Here is a 23,818-nt window from a genome sequence, read left to right as displayed (position 1 = left end):
TTGAAACCAACATTGAGCTTTCTAAGCTTTTCTATAGTTTTAATGGCTGGAGGGTTTGTTTAAATCTCTTTCATCTCTGTCCAAAGTCAATGTATCATGCATCCCATAGCTCGGCGTTTGCACCGGTGCGGACCCAACTCAATCACTAACTCCCAGGAGGGCGGCTGGGAGATGATGAGAATGCAGTCATTACAGTGGTGTCATAATGGATGTGTTGTACTCGAAGGAAAGCTACGGCTCATTTAAAAGTCAGGTGTATCCTATTGTTTTACCATTACCAATGCTCAATGTTCTTATTATGTGCATTTTTGGCAGGAAGTTTGGACACGGGGAAAAACACTGCAAAATCGGACCATTTCCCCCAATACATTGCTTCATTTGAATTGGTTGTGTTAGTATGGAGATTGGAACAGAGTACTTTAGACTGAACATGTGATGGTGCTGAGGGGAACCTGATGAAGGCGTAACTAGACTAAAGACCAAAAACGGATCATTTGATTAGTTGAATGAGGTGTGTTAGTGCTGGGCGGGAACGAAAGCCTGCACCCCCAATAGAGCTCCAGGACCAGAGTTGGAGAACCCCTGCTCTAGATTGTAGAACTACGTAGACTTTTACCTGAAGGCAGAGCTTCCCCAGGCACCGTGTTTGTCCGTCAGGATGTTGACTATCTTCTGGATGAGCTGGGTGGCTGTCACGTGGTCGCGGTACTTGGCTGCTCGGATCAGGTGGTCGCACATCTTCTCCTCATCACGCTTCTCAGCCGAGTACTGGGCACAGTGGGACTGGGGGTCAAAGACAAAACGTGACAACAGGTTAACTTTTTGTTCAAAAACACAATAACGTAAGCATCATTACAAATGAATTGCATGTGCAGTGCTCAATAAAAAGCCTTTATAGTACATTTAAAGAGAAACCCAGGAAGTATGTATTCTGAAGAGCAAACTGGCGTATGCAACTTCATATTGTATGTATGGAACTAGCATGTATTCTGGTGAAAATGGTATAGGCTACTACACACCATGTAAAAGGACATAATATAAGGCTATAGCAGCTGTGTGTGTGTAGAATTGCTACCTTGAGTAGAACCAAATGAAAATCTGGGGTCATTTTCTGGCCCTTATGTCACGTTGATTAATAACGGCGGACATTATAGTTACTAACGCCTCCAGGGCTCCGAATCACAAAACAGAGGTTCATTTTCTCTGTCTGAATGTGTTATCAGAAATGGCCTTTGAACTCAGCGTAGATGGTATATACAATAACACCTATACTGAGGAATAAAAACAGACAGACTTGAAATGTTCCATTTCAGTGCTAAGATAAACTGAGCAAAATATAAAGCCGAGTTAAACTGTAAAATAAAGTAATATATAATCGACTGAAAACATTTGAGTACGCTGCATATTTCTAACAGCCGTTAGCCATGTAGAGTAGAAATACAAGCAACAAAGAAATGAGGAATACACGCTACTATCATGTACAGTACCTCAGGCAAAAATCATGGCCATATTACTGTGATTTCAGTGCATCCATTGGATACTGAAAGGTTACAGCATCAATACCAGCAACTCTTAATGCAATTCCCAATGCTACATGATTTAATGCAATTCCCAATGCTCAAATTAAATGAATCTAAAAGGCAGCCCATTGGTGGAGAACACACACATATATCCCCAGCTCTACAAATGCAACCTGCCTCACCAGTAACCTTAGCAACCAGTAAACACACTAAAGTGCTTGATAATGATTGGTCCTCCTCGCCAATTGGAATGGTGACTTTTCATACCTGACAGGAAATCTATAGGTCTGGATCACGTTCTGGAAGGCTATTCTGGAGGGGCTATTGGGCCCTAATTATCAATCTACGTCTCTTTGTGGGGCATTAGAGTGGTCCTTAACCTTAAAACATGATGGCCCAACGTGTGCGTGCGTGCGTGCGTGCGTGCGTGCGTGCGTGCGTGCGTGCGTGCGTGCGCTGAAAGGAAGAAGAGTAGTTAAGGGAGGATAGGGAGAGGGAATGGTGCTGAATGTTTGAAACGTATGTTAGCCCCCTGGAACAGACAACAGCGCGTCTATACTTTACGACGGGACAGAACAAGAAACGTTCCTTCCAGCCTGTCTTGACGTGTGACTTCTGTGTCACTAATCAGCAGTGCTGCAGTTCAAACACATCATCGTAAACACGCTGGTCATTCAAATCGGACCAAAACACCTAGTCCCCCATAGTGACGTGTGCTTTTCTAACGGGCCTGGTAGGGCCCGGCGGCGAGGGGAAGTAGTTTCACTGAGCGACTCCCCTCTGAAACAACAAGCAAACAGCTGAACACATAACAGGCCATTAACACTAGGCCTCCATTTCGGTGTAAAACGATGTGGAAAAGACATGTCAGAGTCTAGATTCTGGGGGTCGTTCCACTGCTCTGAAATCGTCATACATAGAGGATATTAGACTACTGGGGTCTCGTTGGTTCTTACATACTCAGCCTGCTAGCTCTAGATGACTACATAATAACCTACCTCCATCCTCTACTCTTCCAATAGGCTGACAGAACAAAGGGCACTGAGTCAGGGAACACTTTTTAACATCGCCCCTGCGCTAATTTCAAAGGGAGCGGGGGGGAATAGTAAAATAGAATGAACGGCCTAGTGCCATTAGCAACCAGAGGGGGCCCCCTTTACCTCAGTGGAAACGGCACATGAAGGGTCTATCCTGATGCTGACAGTGAGATGAAAAAAGAGAAATGGATCATCAAGATCAATGTCTAGCCTACCTGGTAGCCAGATTCAAACAACAGGATCAATGTCTAGTCTACCTGGTAGCCAGATTCAAACATCAGGATCAATGTCTAGCCTACCTGGTAGCCAGATTCAGACATCAGGATCAATGTCTAGCCTACCTGGTAGCCAGATTCCAACATCAGGATCAATGTCTAGTCCACCTGGTAGCCAGATTCCAACATCAGGATCAATGTCTAGTCCACCTGGTAGCCAGATTCCAACATCAGGATCAATGTCTAGTCTACCTGGTAGCCAGATTCAAACATCAGGATCAATGTCTAGTCTACCTGGTAGCCAGATTCAGACATCAGGATCAATGTCTAGTCTACCTGGTAGCCAGATTCAAACATCAGGATCAATGTCTAGTCTACCTGGTAGCCAGATTCAGACATCAGGATCAATGTCTAGCCTACCTGGTAGCCAGATTCAGACATCAGGATCAATGTCTAGTCTACCTGGTAGCCAGATTCAAACATCAGGATCAATGTCTAGTCTACCTGGTAGCCAGATTCAAAACATCAGGATCAATGTCTAGCCTACCTGGTAGCCAGATTCAAAACATCAGGATCAATGTCTAGCCTACCTGGTAGCCAGATTCAAACATCAGGATCAATGTCTAGCCTACCTGGTAGCCAGATTCAAACATCAGGATCAATGTCTAGCCTACCTGGTAGCCAGATTCAAACATCAGGATCAATGTCTAGCCTACCTGGTAGCCAGATTCAAACATCAGGATCAATGTCTAGCCTACCTGGTAGCCAGATTCAAACATCAGGATCAATGTCTAGCCTACCTGGTAGCCAGATTCAAACATCAGGATCAATGTCTAGCCTACCTGGTAGCCAGATTCAAACATCAGGATCAATGTCTAGCCTACCTGGTAGCCAGATTCAAACATCAGGATCAATGTCTAGCCTACCTGGTAGCCAGATTCAAACATCAGGATCAATGTCTAGCCTACCTGGTAGCCAGATTCAAACATCAGGATCAATGTCTAGCCTACCTGGTAGCCAGATTCAAACATCAGGATCAATGTCTAGTCTACCTGGTAGCCAGATTCAAACATCAGGATCAATGTCTAGTCTACCTGGTAGCCAGATTCAAACATCAGGATCAATGTCTAGCCTACCTGGTAGCCAGATTCAAACATCAGGATCAATGTCTAGCCTACCTGGTAGCCAGATTCAAACAACAGGATCAATGTCTAGCCTACCTGGTAGCCAGATTCAAACATCAGGATCAATGTCTAGCCTACCTGGTAGCCAGATTCAAACATCAGGATCAATGTCTAGTCTACCTGGTAGCCAGATTCAAACATCAGGATCAATGTCTAGTCTACCTGGTAGCCAGATTCAAACATCAGGATCAATGTCTAGTCTACCTGGTAGCCAGATTCAAACATCAGGATCAATGTCTAGTCTACCTGGTAGCCAGATTCAAACATCAGGATCAATGTCTAGTCTACCTGGTAGCCAGATTCAAACATCAGGATCAATGTCTAGTCTACCTGGTAGCCAGATTCAGACATCAGGATCAATGTCTAGCCTACCTGGTAGCCAGATTCAAACATCAGGATCAATGTCTAGCCTACCTGGTAGCCAGATTCAAACATCAGGATCAATGTCTAGTCTACCTGGTAGCCAGATTCAAACATCAGGATCAATGTCTAGTCTACCTGGTAGCCAGATTCAAACATCAGGATCAATGTCTAGCCTACCTGGTAGCCAGATTCAAACATCAGGATCAATGTCTAGCCTACCTGGTAGCCAGATTCAAACATCAGGATCAATGTCTAGCCTACCTGGTAGCCAGATTCAAACATCAGGATCAATGTCTAGCCTACCTGGTAGCCAGATTCAAACATCAGGATCAATGTCTAGCCTACCTGGTAGCCAGATTCAAACATCAGGATCAATGTCTAGCCTACCTGGTAGCCAGATTCAAACATCAGGATCAATGTCTAGCCTACCTGGTAGCCAGATTCAAACATCAGGATCAATGTCTAGCCTACCTGGTAGCCAGATTCAAACATCAGGATCAATGTCTAGCCTACCTGGTAGCCAGATTCAAACATCAGGATCAATGTCTAGCCTACCTGGTAGCCAGATTCAAACATCAGGATCAATGTCTAGCCTACCTGGTAGCCAGATTCAAACATCAGGATCAATGTCTAGTCTACCTGGTAGCCAGATTCAAACATCAGGATCAATGTCTAGCCTACCTGGTAGCCAGATTCAAACATCAGGATCAATGTCTAGCCTACCTGGTAGCCAGATTCAAACATCAGGATCAATGTCTAGCCTACCTGGTAGCCAGATTCAAACATCAGGATCAATGTCTAGTCTACCTGGTAGCCAGATTCAAACATCAGGATCAATGTCTAGTCTACCTGGTAGCCAGATTCAAACATCAGGATCAATGTCTAGTCTACCTGGTAGCCAGATTCAAACATCAGGATCAATGTCTAGTCTACCTGGTAGCCAGATTCAGACATCAGGATCAATGTCTAGTCTACCTGGTAGCCAGATTCAGACATCAGGATCAATGTCTAGTCTACCTGGTAGCCAGATTCAGACATCAGGATCAATGTCTAGTCTACCTGGTAGCCAGATTCAGACATCAGGATCAATGTCTAGTCTACCTGGTAGCCAGATTCAGACATCAGGATCAATGTCTAGTCTACCTGGTAGCCAGATTCAGACATCAGGATCAATGTCTAGTCTACCTGGTAGCCAGATTCAGACATCAGGATCAATGTCTAGCCTACCTGGTAGCCAGATTCAAACATCAGGATCAATGTCTAGTCTACCTGGTAGCCAGATTCAAACATCAGGATCAATGTCTAGTCTACCTGGTAGCCAGATTCAAACATCAGGATCAATGTCTAGTCTACCTGGTAGCCAGATTCAGACATCAGGATCAATGTCTAGTCTACCTGGTAGCCAGATTCAGACATCAGGATCAATGTCTAGTCTACCTGGTAGCCAGATTCAGACATCAGGATCAATGTCTAGTCTACCTGGTAGCCAGATTCAGACATCAGGATCAATGTCTAGTCTACCTGGTAGCCAGATTCAGACATCAGGATCAATGTCTAGTCTACCTGGTAGCCAGATTCAGACATCAGGATCAATGTCTAGTCTACCTGGTAGCCAGATTCAGACATCAGGATCAATGTCTAGTCTACCTGGTAGCCAGATTCAGACATCAGGATCAATGTCTAGTCTACCTGGTAGCCAGATTCAGACATCAGGATCAATGTCTAGTCTACCTGGTAGCCAGATTCAGACATCAGGATCAATGTCTAGTCTACCTGGTAGCCAGATTCAGACATCAGGATCAATGTCTAGTCTACCTGGTAGCCAGATTCAGACATCAGGATCAATGTCTAGTCTACCTGGTAGCCAGATTCAGACATCAGGATCAATGTCTAGTCTACCTGGTAGCCAGATTCAGACATCAGGATCAATGTCTAGTCTACCTGGTAGCCAGATTCAAACATCAGGATCAATGTCTAGTCTACCTGGTAGCCAGATTCAAACATCAGGATCAATGTCTAGTCTACCTGGTAGCCAGATTCAAACATCAGGATCAATGTCTAGTCCACCTGGTAGCCAGATTCAAACATCAGGATCAATGTCTAGTCTACCTGGTAGCCAGATTCAAACATCAGGATCAATGTCTAGTCTACCTGGTAGCCAGATTCAAACATCAGGATCAATGTCTAGTCTACCTGGTAGCCAGATTCAAACATCAGGATCAATGTCTAGTCTACCTGGTAGCCAGATTCAAACATCAGGATCAATGTCTAGCCTACCTGGTAGCCAGATTCAAACATCAGGATCAATGTCTAGTCTACCTGGTAGCCAGATTCAAACATCAGGATCAATGTCTAGTCTACCTGGTAGCCAGATTCAAACATCAGGATCAATGTCTAGCCTACCTGGTAGCCAGATTCAAACATCAGGATCAGTGTCTAGCCTACCTGGTAGCCAGATTCAAACATCAGGATCAATGTCTAGTCTACCTGGTAGCCAGATTCAGACATCAGGATCAATGTCTAGTCTACCTGGTAGCCAGATTCAAACATCAGGATCAATGTCTAGTCTACCTGGTAGCCAGATTCAAACATCAGGATCAATGTCTAGCCTACCTGGTAGCCAGATTCAAACATCAGGATCAATGTCTAGTCCACCTGGTAGCCAGATTCAAACATCAGGATCAATGTCTAGTCTACCTGGTAGCCAGATTCAAACATCAGGATCAATGTCTAGCCTACCTGGTAGCCAGATTCAGACATCAGGATCAATGTCTAGTCTACCTGGTAGCCAGATTCAAACATCAGGATCAATGTCTAGTCCACCTGGTAGCCAGATTCAAACATCAGGATCAATGTCTAGTCTACCTGGTAGCCAGATTCAAACGAGGAAGTCAGATGAGGAAGTCAGAAGTCAGAGGTAAAAGGCACAAGGCAGGCTTTTGGAGAGCGAGCGAGCAGGTGAGGAAGCTGTGTGTGTGTGCGTATGTGTGTGTGTGTGTGTGTGTGTGTGTGTGAGGACGGCGTGACGTGAGACCTTATGACTTAAGACAGTGTAATCATGGGCAGCACCTTCCATTACATGAGCTGGCTGACAGGGTCGGAGGGTGACGGGCGCTGGCGCCTACTCTGGTGGTAAAAGGTGCCCGGAGAAGACAGACTGATAATGGGTTGGCATTAATCGAGTAAATTACATGGAGATGTGTCTCGGACAATTCACGCCAAGCTCAAGTCAATGACCAGAGAAACATCTGTGTGATTTAGAAAGGAAAGGAAACAGGCCTAACCACTGGCTAAATTACACTAGGATAATGATATGAGAAGACAACATGAATAGTATCACACACACACACACACACACACACACACACACACACACACACACACACACACACACACACACACACACACACACACACACACACACACACACACACACACACACACACACACACACACACACACACACACACACACACACACACACACACACACACACACACACGAGGGCCAGGCATTCCAGCACATCTCACAGATACAAATCCACCGACTCAACTGCATGAGTGCAATTCAAAAGGCCAGAACATATGGCATAGGTTTCTGCGTGTAGAATAATACGCTGCCAACCCCCCTCTAAATGCTGTAGTTGTTGTCACGCTCTCCCATCAGGGCCTGAGGGGTTCACCAGTATAATGAGGGTGTGAGTGGGGATACAGGCCTCATTACCAGATATAAAGCCTGTGTTTATCACTTACAGTGAGTGACAGAGCCAAGGACCTTGAAATGTTTCTGTGCCACACTGTCTCAGCCTTCAAGGCGCTCGTTTCATGACATCACAAAGCGCTCAAGGTTCTGCTGGAGAAACGGGCGACGACACACACACACACACACACACACACACACACACACACACACACACACACACACACACACACACACACACACACACACACACACACACACACACACACACACACACACACACACACACACACACACACACACACACACGTGGGGATCTTATTAAAGCAATGCTTGATGTGTACTCTCTGCCTTGACATTGTGTGGTGCAGTAGAGAAGCCAGCTAGAGACACAGAGGGGTCGGCTATCGCCTCCTTGTCTCGTGCTCCTCTTCCAATTTCTCACGTCCGCCGACAAGCCGTCCCAGAGGGTTTCATTTAAAGTGGGGAAACTGTCCGCCCGGGGTGCGTGTCCTTGTCGTGTTCTGAGAGGGAATGCAAATATTCCTAGGAATAAGGAATTCCTTACAGAACGATGGGAGGAGGGGTTACCAAACAAAAGAGAGATTGCTGAAACAATTGGTTTCTGAAGAAGATTCCCCCTCTCACTTGATCTCTTGCCCTCAAGTTTAAAACGGCCACATAAAACACCATCAGGTTAACTCAGACAAAGAGTTCGGGGGGGCGGGGAGGCGGGGGGGGGGGGGGGGGGGGGGGGGGGGGGCGTAGGAAGACGAAGGAGAAAAATGAAGGCTTAAAAGTACAACGGCGAACAAAAGTCATCGAATGTCGACGTCTGACAGCCACTTCAATTCTGAAATGATGCCCCCTGTCACGCCGCGCTCGCAGAGTATTGATTTTTCCTGCTGAGGAAAAAATAATCTCATCCAGCCAAACAGATCCCAGAGGCATGCATCGTCCCGATAGTGGCCATCAAGGTTAACGCAGGCGCAACACTTATCAAAGTATCTCTCTCGCTCTCTCTCCTGTCCCTTGTCTGTGGCTGCTGTGGGTTTTTAATGGACTGGTCACAATGCCTAGTTGGCAGGGCTCTTCATCTCTCCTCCCAGCGGCATCCTCTCCTCTCTTTCACTCTCTCGCTCTTCTCGTTCCCTCTCCCATTCTCTCTCTCCCCCCCCTTCCCTCCCTGCTCAAACCAGCAGCTGTGTCAAGCCCCGTTCCAATCAGTAGCTGCCATTAGTCTAAGCTGGGCTGAAGGTTCCATCCACTCTGACTCCAGAAGCAGTCCAAGGTCACGCCAGCACGTGACGAATCACACCTGTTAACTGTCCTCTCCGGGGTGAAAAATAGTCAAATGAAGGCAGAGGCGCTGCAGATGAAAAATAATCCACTTCTTCTGGAACACTGGCTGGCGCTCGGCTAGTTGTCTGGATGCAGAGTGATGATTCCAAACAGAAGAGATAACAATAGGAGCGCACCAAGGATATACCCTTTCTTCTTCTACTGCTGTACATTTAACACATTTAACTCCACATCAGGTTTGTGTCTGCCTTAACAATACATTCAATGGCACTTGAGAATCTGCTTATTCTACATATTTATTTTTACGAATACACATCTTTATTCAATACAACATAATTATCCTTTCCAAGAACTCCTCTCCAACTCCTCAGTAAAATGAAATCAATAAAATGATGTCCCTCTATGGGATAACAAAGATAGTAGGCAAGGCAAGAGTCCTACTCTAGAGACTAAGGTGTCAGTTAGTATGTAGTAAAGGGGACTAGGGAGTCGGGAGGAGGTGCTCATATATGTGCTATTCACAGCTCTGGGTCAGCTGGGCAAAGATAATGATGTGAGGAGCGGTGCAAGAGGCATCACCTAGGGACTTAATTACACACAGAGAAGAGCCAGACACTGGGAGACTAGTCTCTCTCCCCCTCTCCCTCTCTCCCGGGTAAGTACTCTCTCTCTCTCTGAGGGTAGAGGTAGACAGAGATATAGAATACTGCTGGGTAAGTATTCCCTCTCTCTCTCTCTCTCTCTCTGAGGGTAGAGGTAGACAGAGATATAGAATACTGCTGGGTAAGTTCTCTCTCTGAGGGTAGAGGTAGACAGAGATATAGAATACTGCTGGGTAAGTACTCTCTCTCTGAGGGTAGAGGTAGACAAGAGATATAGAATACTGCTGGGTAAATACTCTCTCTCTGAGGGTAGAGGTAGACAAGAGATATAGAATTCTGCTGGGTAAGTATTAGAAGTTGACCGATTAATCGGAATGGGCGATTAATTAGGGCCGATTTCAAGTTTTCATAACAATCGTAATCGGCCTTTTTGGACACTGATTATGGCCGATTACATTGCACTCCACGAGGAGACTGCGTGGCAGGCTGACTACTTGTTATGCGAGTGCAGCAAGGAACCAAGGTAAGGTGCTAGCTAGCATTAAACGTATCTTATAAAAAACAATCAATCTTAACATAATCACTAGTTAACTACACATGGTTGATGATATTACTAGTTTATCTAGCTTGTCCTGCGTTGCATATAATCGATGCGGTGCCTGTTAATTTGTCATTGAATCACAGCCTACTTCGCCAAACGGGTGATTTAAGCACTGTCGTTGCACCAATGTGTACCTAAGCATAAACATCAATGCCTTTCCTAAAATCAATACAGGTAGACAGAGATTTAGAATACTGCTGGGTAAGTTGAATCTACTTGCTTTATCCTGTCATAATATACGAATCAAACTACTGAATCCCAAACGAATCCCACTAATAAATGACTCCAGCAACAGCTAACAAGCCTCCCCGTCATTACCCAGAGGGTCTCACCAGCACCATAGTGAGATGGCTGTACTCCCAGCTCTACAGCTGTCGTCTAGAAATCACCGCTGTGACCGCCTTATGACAGGTGACGACTGTCGGTCAGAGCGGTGAGTGTTGTGTGTTGATACGTTGTAAACAATGTGTCAGATGGTGGCACCTGACGCCTGTGACCTGCAGGGGGCTCTTCTAGACGGTATGGGAGATTGGGGTCACAACCTATCCTCTGACATTGAAACAGTTTGTTGTGGAATTCTCTCACACTGAAACAGATGGTTTATAGACCTATGAAGATAACCACATTTGGTCCAAGCACTCTATAAACGGCACTGTTTGTTCTTGACCAGAACGGAGCTGTATTCCTTTACAGCAGGTTACATTATAGCACCGAAGCACAGACTGTTGGCTTTGTTTATTGTGTTATAAATAGCCAAAATGTTTAACTGTCATGTGTTCATTTTCTTTCACTTCAAAATGTAAATTGTGTCGCCCTCCGTTCCATGGCGTTTCAAACGTTAAGTGTGCAGTCAATTCTTTGTGTGTGTCCTGTCCATGGCTGTGATCTGTGAGGAAGAGGAAGCTCAGTGCACTGTGTGGGGGCGTTGTGCTAACGACGCTGTCATGATGGAACATAATGAGCATCAGCTCAATGTTAATGTCATTAACTCTGAGGCGAGAGGAGAAGAGAGGGATCGTCTTACAAGCCAGACAGAGGGGGAGAATGACGCTAAGTCGCTAATTACGGCGATATCGCTAGCTGGATCGCCCGGCTTTTATAGCATCTAGAGAGAGAGTCAATTCAATTAGTCGTATATTACAGCGGCTGGGGGATGAATCAACGACTGGGTATAAAAAAAGAAAGTTGGAGAGAGAGAAAGAAGGAGAGGCGGATAAAAGAAAAGACCTGGGTCTTCCTCACTCTTAAAGAATCAACCGTGGGGTATAAAAAAGACAGAGTGCAACAGAAAGAGGGAGATAAAATAAATGATCTGGGTCTTCCGTATCTCTGACCTCCTCTGCTCTCGTGGCCTCGCAACCCACCACATTTCATCCTTAATGAAAGGATGCTGTAAAAAAAAAACTCTCATCGTAGTAGGAGGACCGTGGCCATGCGATCTGCAGATCTCTTCCACGTTAAGGATCCCATTAGATAGAGAACACTAAAAGGTAATTGGATTTCCCCCTCCAGTTATCTTCATCTCTGTCACCCTCAACCCGCTATAATAACTTACTCTCCACGCCAAAGATAACTCAATTCAGAGAGAGAGAGAAAGAGGGATGGCGGGGGAGAGAGAGAGCGAAAGAAAGAGGGATGGAGGGAGAGAGAAAGGGAGAGAGAGAGAGCATATGTTACGAGTCTCCAAAGCAAAGGGTGTCTAAATCACGCGGCTCCTCTATCACATCCTTCCCGTGGATATGAACTCTGACAGGGAGCAAACATAAATTTGTTTTTATCTATTGAATAATTCACTTTCCTGGTGGCTGCCGTTTCCTTCACGGTCTGTGTCTGTAGTGGTAGAGAGCCACTGCCAAAGGTCCTAGTCCCAGACCCCTGTCAGGGTGGAGAAGGACTACTCTGTTCCCCCAAGTGATAGTCAACAGGAAACACACAAAAGGTGCAATTCATTTCAGCAGTAAGATTCTTTCTAACTAAAACAGTGAAGGGTGTGGCAGTCAGGGCACATCCAAATCACCTACTTTATGCACTCGGCCACACCCGAACATGTTTCTATTTCTGTCCTCCAACAGTAAACCTGAGAAGCAGGTGAACAAACACTGATTTAAAAAAAAATTGAAGACAGAGAGGAAAACTGTTTTCCCCTGGGGCATGTTTCATTGGGGCTGTTATTTTTATGGTGGCGGTGCAAAATGAAACCATGAAACTGATGGCTCGAGGAGGGCTCAAGCCAGAGCCGGAATGGAGGAAAATCAATACGGCAATATCAGTGGTTGCACTTATCAGGGCCTCACTTCTTTCAGAGGTCACAGAGGAGCGGCTACATTTAAGTGGGGAATTCAATTGTGAAACATAGATTTGGCCCTGGCTATGGTGGGTATCTGATTAAAGTTGATTGGCTATACTGTAGGGGGTGGGGTGAGGGGAGAGAACAGAGAGAAAATACTAAACAACAGTCTTTAACAAAGAGAGTTAACAGTTGGCTATGGTGGTTAGTGGCTATCTGATTACAGTTGAATGGGTTGAGAGGAAGGATGGTATGGTTGGACACAAAAGAAATTGATTTAAAAAAATACAACAAAGAGTTCTAACACTCTGTGCGATATGTGGGTTGCGTAGTGAAATAGGTCCCTGCAGACGGTGCGTGGGACAGAGAATCACAATCGAATGGCTTTCACAGAAGACACAAACAAAACAGTTGTGGTACGCATGTACCCAATACTAAATCCATTAGGGGCTAATGAGTGGATTCACACCGATTTACAAGAACACAAATACTATCTCCCTAACAGAATGAGACTTCAGCCTGTTAAAATGTATTCTTTCTCCACCGCTGCGGTTTTACTGGAGACAACCGGGGACTGTAGCTACTAAATAATACAGGAACAGGAAACAATGATGTCCTTGGCTGTCTTTGAGGCTTGTCAGGCACATCCTCATTCTGTAACTCAACGGTACTGACTAGCCCCCCCCCCCCCCCCACACACACACACACACACACACACACACACACACACACACACACACACACACACACACACACACACACACACACACACACACACACACACACACACACACACACACACACACACACACACACACGTAACCAGAAAAACAACTATACTGGGCCTGCTTGGAAGACGATATGGAGAGAAAACGGGGACACTAACTAGGCCCTCTTGTAGGACGATGTGGGAAAAATAGGTCCAATGTAACGACACAATGTGTTCCTTTTGCTTTCACTACAGTATATCAGAGTAGGATCCAATCTAAGGATGTTTCCTACTGTAGGACTTCTCAATGCCAGAGGGAGACAGATGATAGGATGAGAGGGACTAGTGATGCGGACAGGAACATCAGCTACACTACGTGGGCCAATTAGGTAGAATTGGAGAGCTGGGGACAGCCCCTGGTGGGTGTGTGTGTGTGTGTGTGTGTGTGTGTGTGTGTGTGTGTGTGTGTGTGTGTGTGTGTGTGTGTGTGTGTGTGTGTGTGTCTGTGTGTGTGTGTGTGTGTGTGTGTGTGTGTGCATGTTTCCATCGGTGCAGAAATATCCTGGCCCTCGCTCGGCTGAGAGAACCTAACATGGCCTAATCATGGTGAGTTTGAGGGAGGAAACGGGGAGTGATGGGGACACAGACTCAGACACCACTCCTGTTCATAACCTCAGGGCAGAGGGAGGTAGAGGCTAGTTTGTGAGCCCTGTGCTGTGTTCTTATGGAGCTGCCAACTGTCTGTGCTGTCGCAGTCCCCTCCACACCTCTAACTTGCCGTTGTTCACACAGCTGTCTGACACACACACTCTCGCCCTGTGTGTGGAGTGTTAGCCTCGTCAAATAAGTTGTGTGTGTCATGCGTCAGAAATCTGCATAAACACCCGGGTCTGCCTTCCCTGCACTAACGATGATTGGACGACCGGTCGAGTCAGAAAACACCTCCCGAGAAAATGATTGACAGGGTGAGGCTGGAAAGGAGGTGGACTGTGTGTACTACTGTTGCCAGTCAGATAGATATGCAGACTCTACTAAGGTCTGCATCCCAAATCACACCATTTTCCCTCTATGGGCCCTGGTCAAAAGTAGTGCACTAAATAGGGAGCTATTTGGGACACACGCTAGAAGAACATGGGAGCAAACATTCAAACGAACAGAGGCAACCAACCAACCTGAGGCAAACCATCAACATGCTTTCCTTTCCACCCCCTCAACAATTTGCTTTAAACAGTCATGAGGGCTTTTTTTCATTCTGTAGGAGAGACCCTGCCTTGAACCTTAAAGAAAGCATAACATTTTACAACTACGGTAAGGGGGTGAGAGTGAGGGTGGAGGGACGGGGGATGGGGGGTTAAGACAGTCGGCCCTTCAGACCAGCAGCTCTGTGGGGTGTCTGCAGGTTTAAGTACTGCCAGGGTCTTGAGAAAGGAGGGAGGAATGAAGGGAGTGATGGAGAGGGAGGGGAGGATGCTGTATTCCTGTCACTGTGGAAATACACCCCCGGCGGGAGTATAACAGACAGGCTCTCAGCAGGGCAGGAAATGATTCAGAGAGATCAGGACAGAGACAGAGAAGGAGAGAGGGATGAAGGAGGAGGGTGGAGGCTGGCACTAGGCCGGGAGGCTGGCGCTAGGCCGGGAGGTTGGCGCTAGGCCGGGAGGTACGGGGATAAATTTACATGGAGGGTGTTTGGCTAGGATGCCGTGCCAAACGTAAACTACAGCCGGCCACTCCAGTGTAAGATGTTATTATACGTGTTGGGGACAACATTTGTTCTCTAGGTTGCTATGACAGGTCTGTAATGACTTGACAGACAACCGTGTGTGTGTGTATGTGTGTATAGAGGACTTTATACCCCCTCGCTGGGTGTTACATTCTGAGCTGTTTTTGTTCAATATGGCCAGACAGAACATGAAAATATGAAACTATCAACCTATCCTATCAACCTCAGCTTAATGGGATCTGCTTAAAGCTACAAATGTACTTGACTGCCCAGCAGGCTCAGACTCCTGCTGCTCTCACAAAAAGACATGGAAAGGATAAATAAATGAGGACCATGTTTCTGTCCCAAGATACGAGGGTCAGGAAAGGGGTTGGAAGTTATCAGTTCATTGCTAAGTTTGTCTCTTCAAGTCATTCTCCCCCTCAAGCTAAAATCAGGACTCCATTTTGGATTGAATGGATTTTCCTGTTAGCTGGCTACCTGCACCAGTATGGGTAACTTCAAATTCCTAAATTATGTCAGGAGCCATTTTGGATCAAGTATGTTCTCTTGTTTACCAGCTGCCTGGTCTATTCTCCTCAATCATTCACCCGAGCTTAAATCTGGACTCCATTTTGGATTTAATGTGTTGGTTTCATGTTAGCCAGTTTCCTGGTCCAGACTGTATTTTACCTCAAACTCAGCGTGTTTGTGGATGTCCTCGGCTCTCTGTCGGCTCAGGATGAACTCAGCCTCATTGGCCACCCGCACCAGGTGGTCCTTCATGGTGTGGCTCAGTAGCCTGAGAGAGAGGAAGGACAGAGGAAGACATTTCACACCATCAACAGAACTGTATCAATTTGTAATCTGTGGAAAAAATATATTACTGATTTGAATAATTGAATTATGGTTGGATTAAGATGTAATAAAACTGGTGGAAGACACTAAAAACAAAGTGAATTAATTGACTAATAGGTGATAGGTTGAAACCTGTTCAATCAGGTTTTCATACGCCATAAAAACTGCACAAACAAGCTCTCACAATGTGCTACAATATGAGTACTGCAGTCCCTGAACATGGAAGACCTCCCCTTTAATAACCGTATAACATCCATAAAATTGAAGACCTCCCCTTTAATAACCGTATAACATCCATAAAATTGAAGACCTCCCCTTTAATAACCGTATAACATCCATAAAATTGAAGACCTCCCCTTTAATAACCCTATAACATAGATAAAAAGAGGAAAATGAAGCACGCAAAATGAGCAGGAAATGTGATTAGGACAAGACACACACACACACACACACATGAAATCCCTTTAACTGGGACCTAACATGCGCTAATTGATTTGTTAATGATATGCATCTGACACAGGGGGAATCTTTGCTCCTGTTACTATATATGTAGCCAATCCACCCCCTTCCTCTTATCTAAGCTAATAAAACGTGTGTGTGTGTGTGTGTGTGTGTGTGTGTGTGTGTGTGTGTGTGTGTGTGTGTGTGTGTGTGTGTGTGTGTGTGTGTGTGTGTGTGTGTGTGTGTGTGTGTGTGTGTGTGTGTGTGTGTGTGTGTGTGTGTGTGTGTGTGTGTATAGGGGCCAGAGAGGCCACTCACTGGCCCCAGAGGTCAGGCCTGTGCAAAGTGGAACAATAACAGGCTAGGGGCCGGGCCTGGGGCCTGTAACCCAAGCCTGCTGTTTCAGAGCAGGGCAGCGGGGGAGCGGAGGTGCCTGGGCCTCTGTAGCCTCTCCAACCCCGGCCCCTGGCCCAGCCATCAATAACCTCAACACTCTCTTTATGACGCCTAACTCTACACTCTTTCATACACAGGCAGGCACACACACACACACAGTTAAAACCATGTACAGACACACACTCACGAATATAGTACGTGCGCACACTTGGACCGACACCTTACTTCTTACACACATCTAAGCAGGGAGTTGATGGGGTATAGTGTTACAGCCCCCCATTGCAAATCAACAGGCTTTCACTGAGACCCAGTTCTAGATTACAAAGCAGCCTCTCTGGAGTGGATTACAACCTCCTCATCTTCCACCTCTTCTTCCTCTCCTTCTCTCTCTTCGATTCTCTCCTCCTCCTTTGCATCCTCCTCTTACTACTTGTGTGTGTTTGAGGAAGTCCATCAGTGGATGCATTAACATTATCCTAGATTAACGTTCGGTAATTCTCCAGCCCGGGGGATCGTTAATGTAAATCCCGGACCTCTAACTCCAAATTGATGGGAGTTGTTTGGTCCCAGGAGTGATATGGGAATGCTGATCCTGGATAGTACGGACAGCAGAAGGGACATGGAAAGGGACAAGGAAGACGGGAGATTTCCCAAGCGTCATGAGGAGTCAGGGATTGCAGTCACCCCTGTCACCCGTCCTCCGTCAGTTCCTCCCTCCGGGACAGGCAGGTATTGACAGAGCCTTGAACTCTATAAGACCTCTCTCAGTTCCACAGATCCTCTTTACTCCCGTATGGATTTTTCTCTTCAATAGAGGCCCTAATGGTGACCGTGAGGGCCTGGAGCCTCGAGGGCCAGGGGCCGCGCTATGGATCGGCTAGAGTGGGACATAATGAAGTGGTGATGGTCGGAGTGGGTCGGACGGTGTGTGTCCGCGTGCGTGTCAGAACACGTACCTGCCCTCGTTGACCAGCTCGATGAAGGCCAAGCCTGCGTTCTTCTGGATAGAGTTCTGCCACTCCTGAAACACAAACACTGGGACCTTAGCAACACCACAGAAACCACATACGGGGACATTAGCAACAACACAGAAAAGACAATGTTACTCTATGCACATTACTTTACACATAAGTCACTGTGGATGGACAGAGGGGTAAATGAAGAAACAGTGAGAAAGAGAGAGAGAAATAAAGATTAATTTATCCCCCTCCGCCCTCAGCACCAATTATGTCTGTATAATATTATGTTGAGTGAGTCTGAACAAGGAGCAGTCAGCTGGTATACAAAGCAGCCCTATAGAAGAGCTGCTGTTCCAGGCAGTCAGCTAGCTGGAGGAGAGGAAGGAGAAGGGAGGGAAGTGAAGGCATTTATCATGATATAACTCACACATTTCCTCCCTTTGAGCAGTGTTATGGTCAAAGGTGTCAGTCTAAACAATTCAATAAACCGCAGCTGAAACGCGAAGGCGGCCTTGAGTGAGTTTAAAATCGGCAACTTGGTCAGGAAAGGAAACTTGACGGTCGTCGTCTTTCATGTTCGGTTCAATCTTTCAACACCTTCTCAATGCAACCGTCAAACGAATAATAAAACAACAAGGACCTGGGCATGTGGGGCGGACGTTTAGCTACGGGGATACAGATAGAAAACATTCAACCTCACGTTAAAGAGCTAATGCCCTGATAAAACCACCCACAACTTCAACACATTGTCAGGACGTGTCTGTACGGTGGGTCAGTAATGGTCTTTGTTTAATAACTCATGTCTAATCACTAGTTATTTCCTGTGACAGTAAACAAACCCTGACCCCAAAAATCTTCCTTTACACACACAGTGATATACTGTATATCTAACACTAGTTGACTGGTAGTGAAAACGGAGAACAGATACATCGTAACCAAAACAAACAGGGTCCAACTGTGTTAACAAGTGGAGGGAGGGCCAGGGTGTGTGTGTGTGTGTGTGTGTGTGTGTGTGTGTGTGTGTGTGTGTGACAGGACAGTGGTCAGTGTATTTAACTGTGCTGTCATCATCTCTTCAACTGATAGAGGGAGCTGGAAGCTGGGTGTTTATGTGTGTAGACGTCCCTGGGAAACATACAGAGCCCTGGGGGCTGAAGATAGACGACAGAGCTACAGAGGAGAGAGAGCTCTCATTTGCGTCTAATACCAAATCAGACGTGTGTGTGTGTGTGTGTGTGTGTACGACACATAAGCATGTGTGAATGTGCATGTGTGTTTGTACGTGCACGCATGATGATTTTCAACAGCACCACAGGCTTTCCACCTTGATAACATGACAAATGAAAAGGCATCAGAACCAATCACACCCAGGCAGAACAGAAACCATTCTGTCCCAATGCCTGTACATCCTCAACCAGCCTGGAACCAACTGTAGATTAGTGGGATAACAGACTTGGATAATTTGACCATAATTCAGCAGTGTTTTGTGTCCCGTTAGGCCATATTGGTGTTGACTACACAGTCATAATAAAGTGTGCACAGAGGGAATAGGCCAGTGTGTCTGTGAGGGGAGTAGAAACAGTGAGTTTTGACAGTGAGCCCTGTTTTGGGCACCAAATGGAGAGGGACAACCTAGACTTATCCAATAAGAACCACTCATTTTCTGTTGAAAAACATTTGAAAACGTTTTCCGTTGCCTGCCCTAAAGAACATGACCCAGGCCAATGGGCATCAAAGGCTGAATGACGATAGCCATGAGCCTCGGCAGGCCAGCCCTGCAAGCAGTGGGGGACACGCAATGCTACTCTATGTTATGCTATGCAGCGCTGCGCCATGCCGTCCTAGCGGGCCTGAAATAAACACCACAGGAAGTGCAGACATAAACAGGTCTGGCTCTGCTCTCAGGAACAACAAGGAGGAAGGAGAAAGGAGACGTTGTCTCCTGAGACCGGGGAGTTTCCTTATTGCTGCCCTCTGGATTCTTCTGGACTGTTGTAGTGACTGAAGGGATCTTGTTTGATATATTCCAAACAGAGCTCATCATGGACACCACACAGCTTCTTTTGATGTAAGTTCTGCTGGTGTGAAAATGAAATCTATTTACAGTACAATGGCATGGACCAGAAGTTAAAAGTATTTTTTTCAATTACTTGTGATTCACCATCCCACTTCACATTATCACAGATCCCCACGAGGCATTCTGAACAGGCACGCCAAGGTCATATAAACAAGACTAATGTCCCCATTATGAGACAGAAAATGACATTAATGTTGAATTAAAAAAGGTTATGACCCTAGTCAGAGGGGTCACACACACCTCATGGTGACAAACGGGAGGCTATCTATCAGACAGCTCTGTGATGGGGTATGGATTTCTTTGGCTGCCCTGGTCAGTGCGGTCAGGCTTTTATGGCTGTGATAAGGGCCATTCCATAACCCCATCCTTACCCTGATGAGAGGATACAAGCAGCCATTTGTGACCTCTCACCTCTGACCTGACAAGATGTTCTACCCCTGGTTCTGTCTCATCGGCACGACCGCCAGTCAATGTGATCCTGATGTTGGAACATAACCCAGCATGTGTGTGTTTCCCCAACGTAAGAATAAAAAGCAAAGCTCCATTCAAACCAAATGCCATTCTCAATCAGAAGTCAGTAAGCCAGTTTCTATGTTTGGTTTACCTCTGATGACTCCATGGCATTGAGTCTACACACACACACACACGCACTTCCTCATTACCACTGATTATCCATAATGAAGGTTTAAACTACACAACTAGTGACAAAACACAGACTTCCCCACAAACTCCTCTTTGAAACGTCAAGCCCGGTCACAACACCCCACCAAACCCTGTTAACCCACACCCCCAAAAAAACAGGCTGGGTTCTCCTCACCAAAAATAAACAAGTTGCTTGTGTGTTTCAGTCCCATCAGTCATAATCACAAGTATTTGTTAGTTTTGTAAAGGGGCTTAGGAATATGACTTTACAGGAGGCAGTGAGCATGACTCGACGTAAGCGCTAAGTGTGTACTGTGTGTTTCCTTTCAGCTTCGGAACGAGAACAAAAATAAGTCCAGTACAGTTGTGTCCTAAATGGAACCCTATTCCCTATTTAGTGCACTACTTTTTTACCAGGACCTACGGTGCACAATTTAGGGAATAGGCTGCTATTTGGGACGTCGAGTAGTCTCGTTTTTATAGCTACGCCTTAGAAAATGTACAAATATAAACAAAACATTACTACTGTGTCTCTTTGGTCAGTGGAGGAAACTGAATTACGTCGTGACGTACAGTAACTACGAGAACTGTTAGACATAACATGCCATGCTCTCCTGTTAAGGCTGACAGAGGAACAGAACTAATTCATTGTTGTCCATCTGTTTCACGTTTAAGAATGAAAAAGACAGAATAAGAAACTGTCAGTAAGCCACAGAAACATGCATTTATAGTAGATGATACTAGTAGATATGACGTGGCGTTGGTGGTTAACCCTTTAAACCACGTGGCGATAAGACGGTTACACAGAAACATGCATTTATAGTAGATGATACTAGTAGATATGACGTGGCGTTGGTGGTTAACCCTTTAAACCACGTGGCGATAAGACGGTTACACAGAAACATGCATTTATAGTAGATGATACTAGTAGATATGACGTGACGTTGGTGGTTAACCCTTTAAACCACATGGCGATAAGACGGTTACACAGAAACATGCATTTATAGTAGATGATACTAGTAGATATGACGTGACGTTGGTGGTTAACCCTTTAAACCACGTGGCGATAAGACGGTTACACAGAAACATGCATTTATAGTAGATGATACTAGTAGATATGACGTGGCGTTGGTGGTTAACCCTTTAAACCACGTGGCGATAAGACGGTTACACAGAAACATGCATTTATAGTAGATGATACTAGTAGATATGACGTGGCGTTGGTGGTTAACCCTTTAAACCACGTGCCGATAAGACGGTTACACAGAAACATGCATTTATAGTAGATGATACTAGTAGATATGACGTGGCGTTGGTGGTTAACCCTTTAAACCACGTGGCGATAAGACGGTTACACAGAAACATGCATTTATAGTAGATGATACTAGTAGATATGACGTGGTGTTGGTGGTTAACCCTTTAAACCACGTGGCGATAAGACGGTTACACAGAAACATGCATTTATAGTAGATGATACTAGTAGATATGACGTGACGTTGGTGGTTAACCCTTTAAACCACGTGGCGATAAGACGGTTACACAGAAACACGCATTTATAGTAGATGATACCAGTAGATATGACGTGGCGTTGGTGGTTAACCCTTTAAACCACGTGGCGATAAGACGGTTACACAGAAACATGCATTTATAGTAGATGATACTAGTAGATATGACGTGGCGTTGGTGGTTAACCCTTTAAACCACGTGCCGATAAGACGGTTACACAGAAACATGCATTTATAGTAGATGATACTAGTAGATATGACGTGGCGTTGGTGGTTAACCCTTTAAACCACGTGGCGATAAGACGGTTACACAGAAACACGCATTTATAGTAGATGATACTAGTAGATATGACGTGACGTTGGTGGTTAACCCTTTAAACCACGTGGCGATAAGACGGTTACACAGAAACACGCATTTATAGTAGATGATACTAGTAGATATGACGTGGCGTTGGTGGTTAACCCTTTAAACCACGTGGCGATAAGACGGTTACACAGAAACATGCATTTATAGTAGATGATACTAGTAGATATGACGTGGCGTTGGTGGTTAACCCTTTAAACCACGTGGCGATAAGACGGTTACACAGAAACACGCATTTATAGTAGATGATACTAGTAGATATGACGTGGCGTTGGTGGTTAACCCTTTAAACCACGTGGCGATAAGACGGTTACACAGAAACATGCATTTATAGTAGATGATACTAGTAGATATGACGTGGCGTTGGTGGTTAACCCTTTAAACCACGTGCCGATAAGACGGTTACACAGAAACATGCATTTATAGTAGATGATACTAGTAGATATGACGTGGCGTTGGTGGTTAACCCTTTAAACCACGTGGCGATAAGACGGTTACACAGAAACATGCATTTATAGTAGATGATACTAGTAGATATGACGTGGCGTTGGTGGTTAACCCTTTAAACCACGTGCCGATAAGACGGTTACACAGAAACATGCATTTATAGTAGATGATACTAGTAGATATGACGTGACGTTGGTGGTTAACCCTTTAAACCACGTGGCGATAAGACGGTTACACAGAAACATGCATTTATAGTAGATGATACTAGTAGATATGACGTGACGTTGGTGGTTAACCCTTTAAACCACGTGGCGATAAGACGGTTACACAGAAACATGCATTTATAGTAGATGATACTAGTAGATATGACGTGGCGTTGGTGGTTAACCCTTTAAACCACGTGGCGATAAGACGGTTACACAGAAACATGCATTTATAGTAGATGATACTAGTAGATATGACGTGGCGTTGGTGGTTAACCCTTTAAACCACGTGGCGATAAGACGGTTACACAGAAACATGCATTTATAGTAGATGATACTAGTAGATATGACGTGACGTTGGTGGTTAACCCTTTAAACCACGTGGCGATAAGACGGTTACACAGAAACATGCATTTATAGTAGATGATACTAGTAGATATGACGTGGCGTTGGTGGTTAACCCTTTAAACCACGTGGCGATAAGACGGTTACACAGAAACATGCATTTATAGTAGATGATACTAGTAGATATGACGTGACGTTGGTGGTTAACCCTTTAAACCACGTGGCGATAAGACGGTTACACAGAAACATGCATTTATAGTAGATGATACTAGTAGATATGACGTGACGTTGGTGGTTAACCCTTTAAACCACGTGGCGATAAGACGGTTACACAGAAGCCGTTCAGAATAATGAAACATA

General features: G+C 45.4%; 1 protein-coding gene across 1 annotated transcript in view; it reads right to left on the bottom strand.

Moving 5' to 3' along the window:
• LOC120034741 (lipopolysaccharide-responsive and beige-like anchor protein) overlaps nucleotides 1–23,818 on the bottom strand; it is a 244,439-nt gene that overhangs the window by 133,695 nt on the left and 86,926 nt on the right. The window contains exons 33-35 of the mRNA XM_038981345.1: nucleotides 17,873–17,937; nucleotides 15,915–16,023; nucleotides 617–783 (exon numbers count right to left, since the gene is read on the bottom strand). Coding sequence (XP_038837273.1) covers nucleotides 617–783; nucleotides 15,915–16,023; nucleotides 17,873–17,937 — 341 coding nt within the window. The remainder of the gene's footprint in view (nucleotides 1–616; nucleotides 784–15,914; nucleotides 16,024–17,872; nucleotides 17,938–23,818) is intronic.

Source organism: Salvelinus namaycush, chromosome 42 (genome assembly GCF_016432855.1).
Source record: "Salvelinus namaycush isolate Seneca chromosome 42, SaNama_1.0, whole genome shotgun sequence".
Taxonomy (NCBI): domain Eukaryota; kingdom Metazoa; phylum Chordata; class Actinopteri; order Salmoniformes; family Salmonidae; genus Salvelinus; species Salvelinus namaycush.
This window is presented reverse-complemented; position numbering and strand designations above follow the sequence as displayed.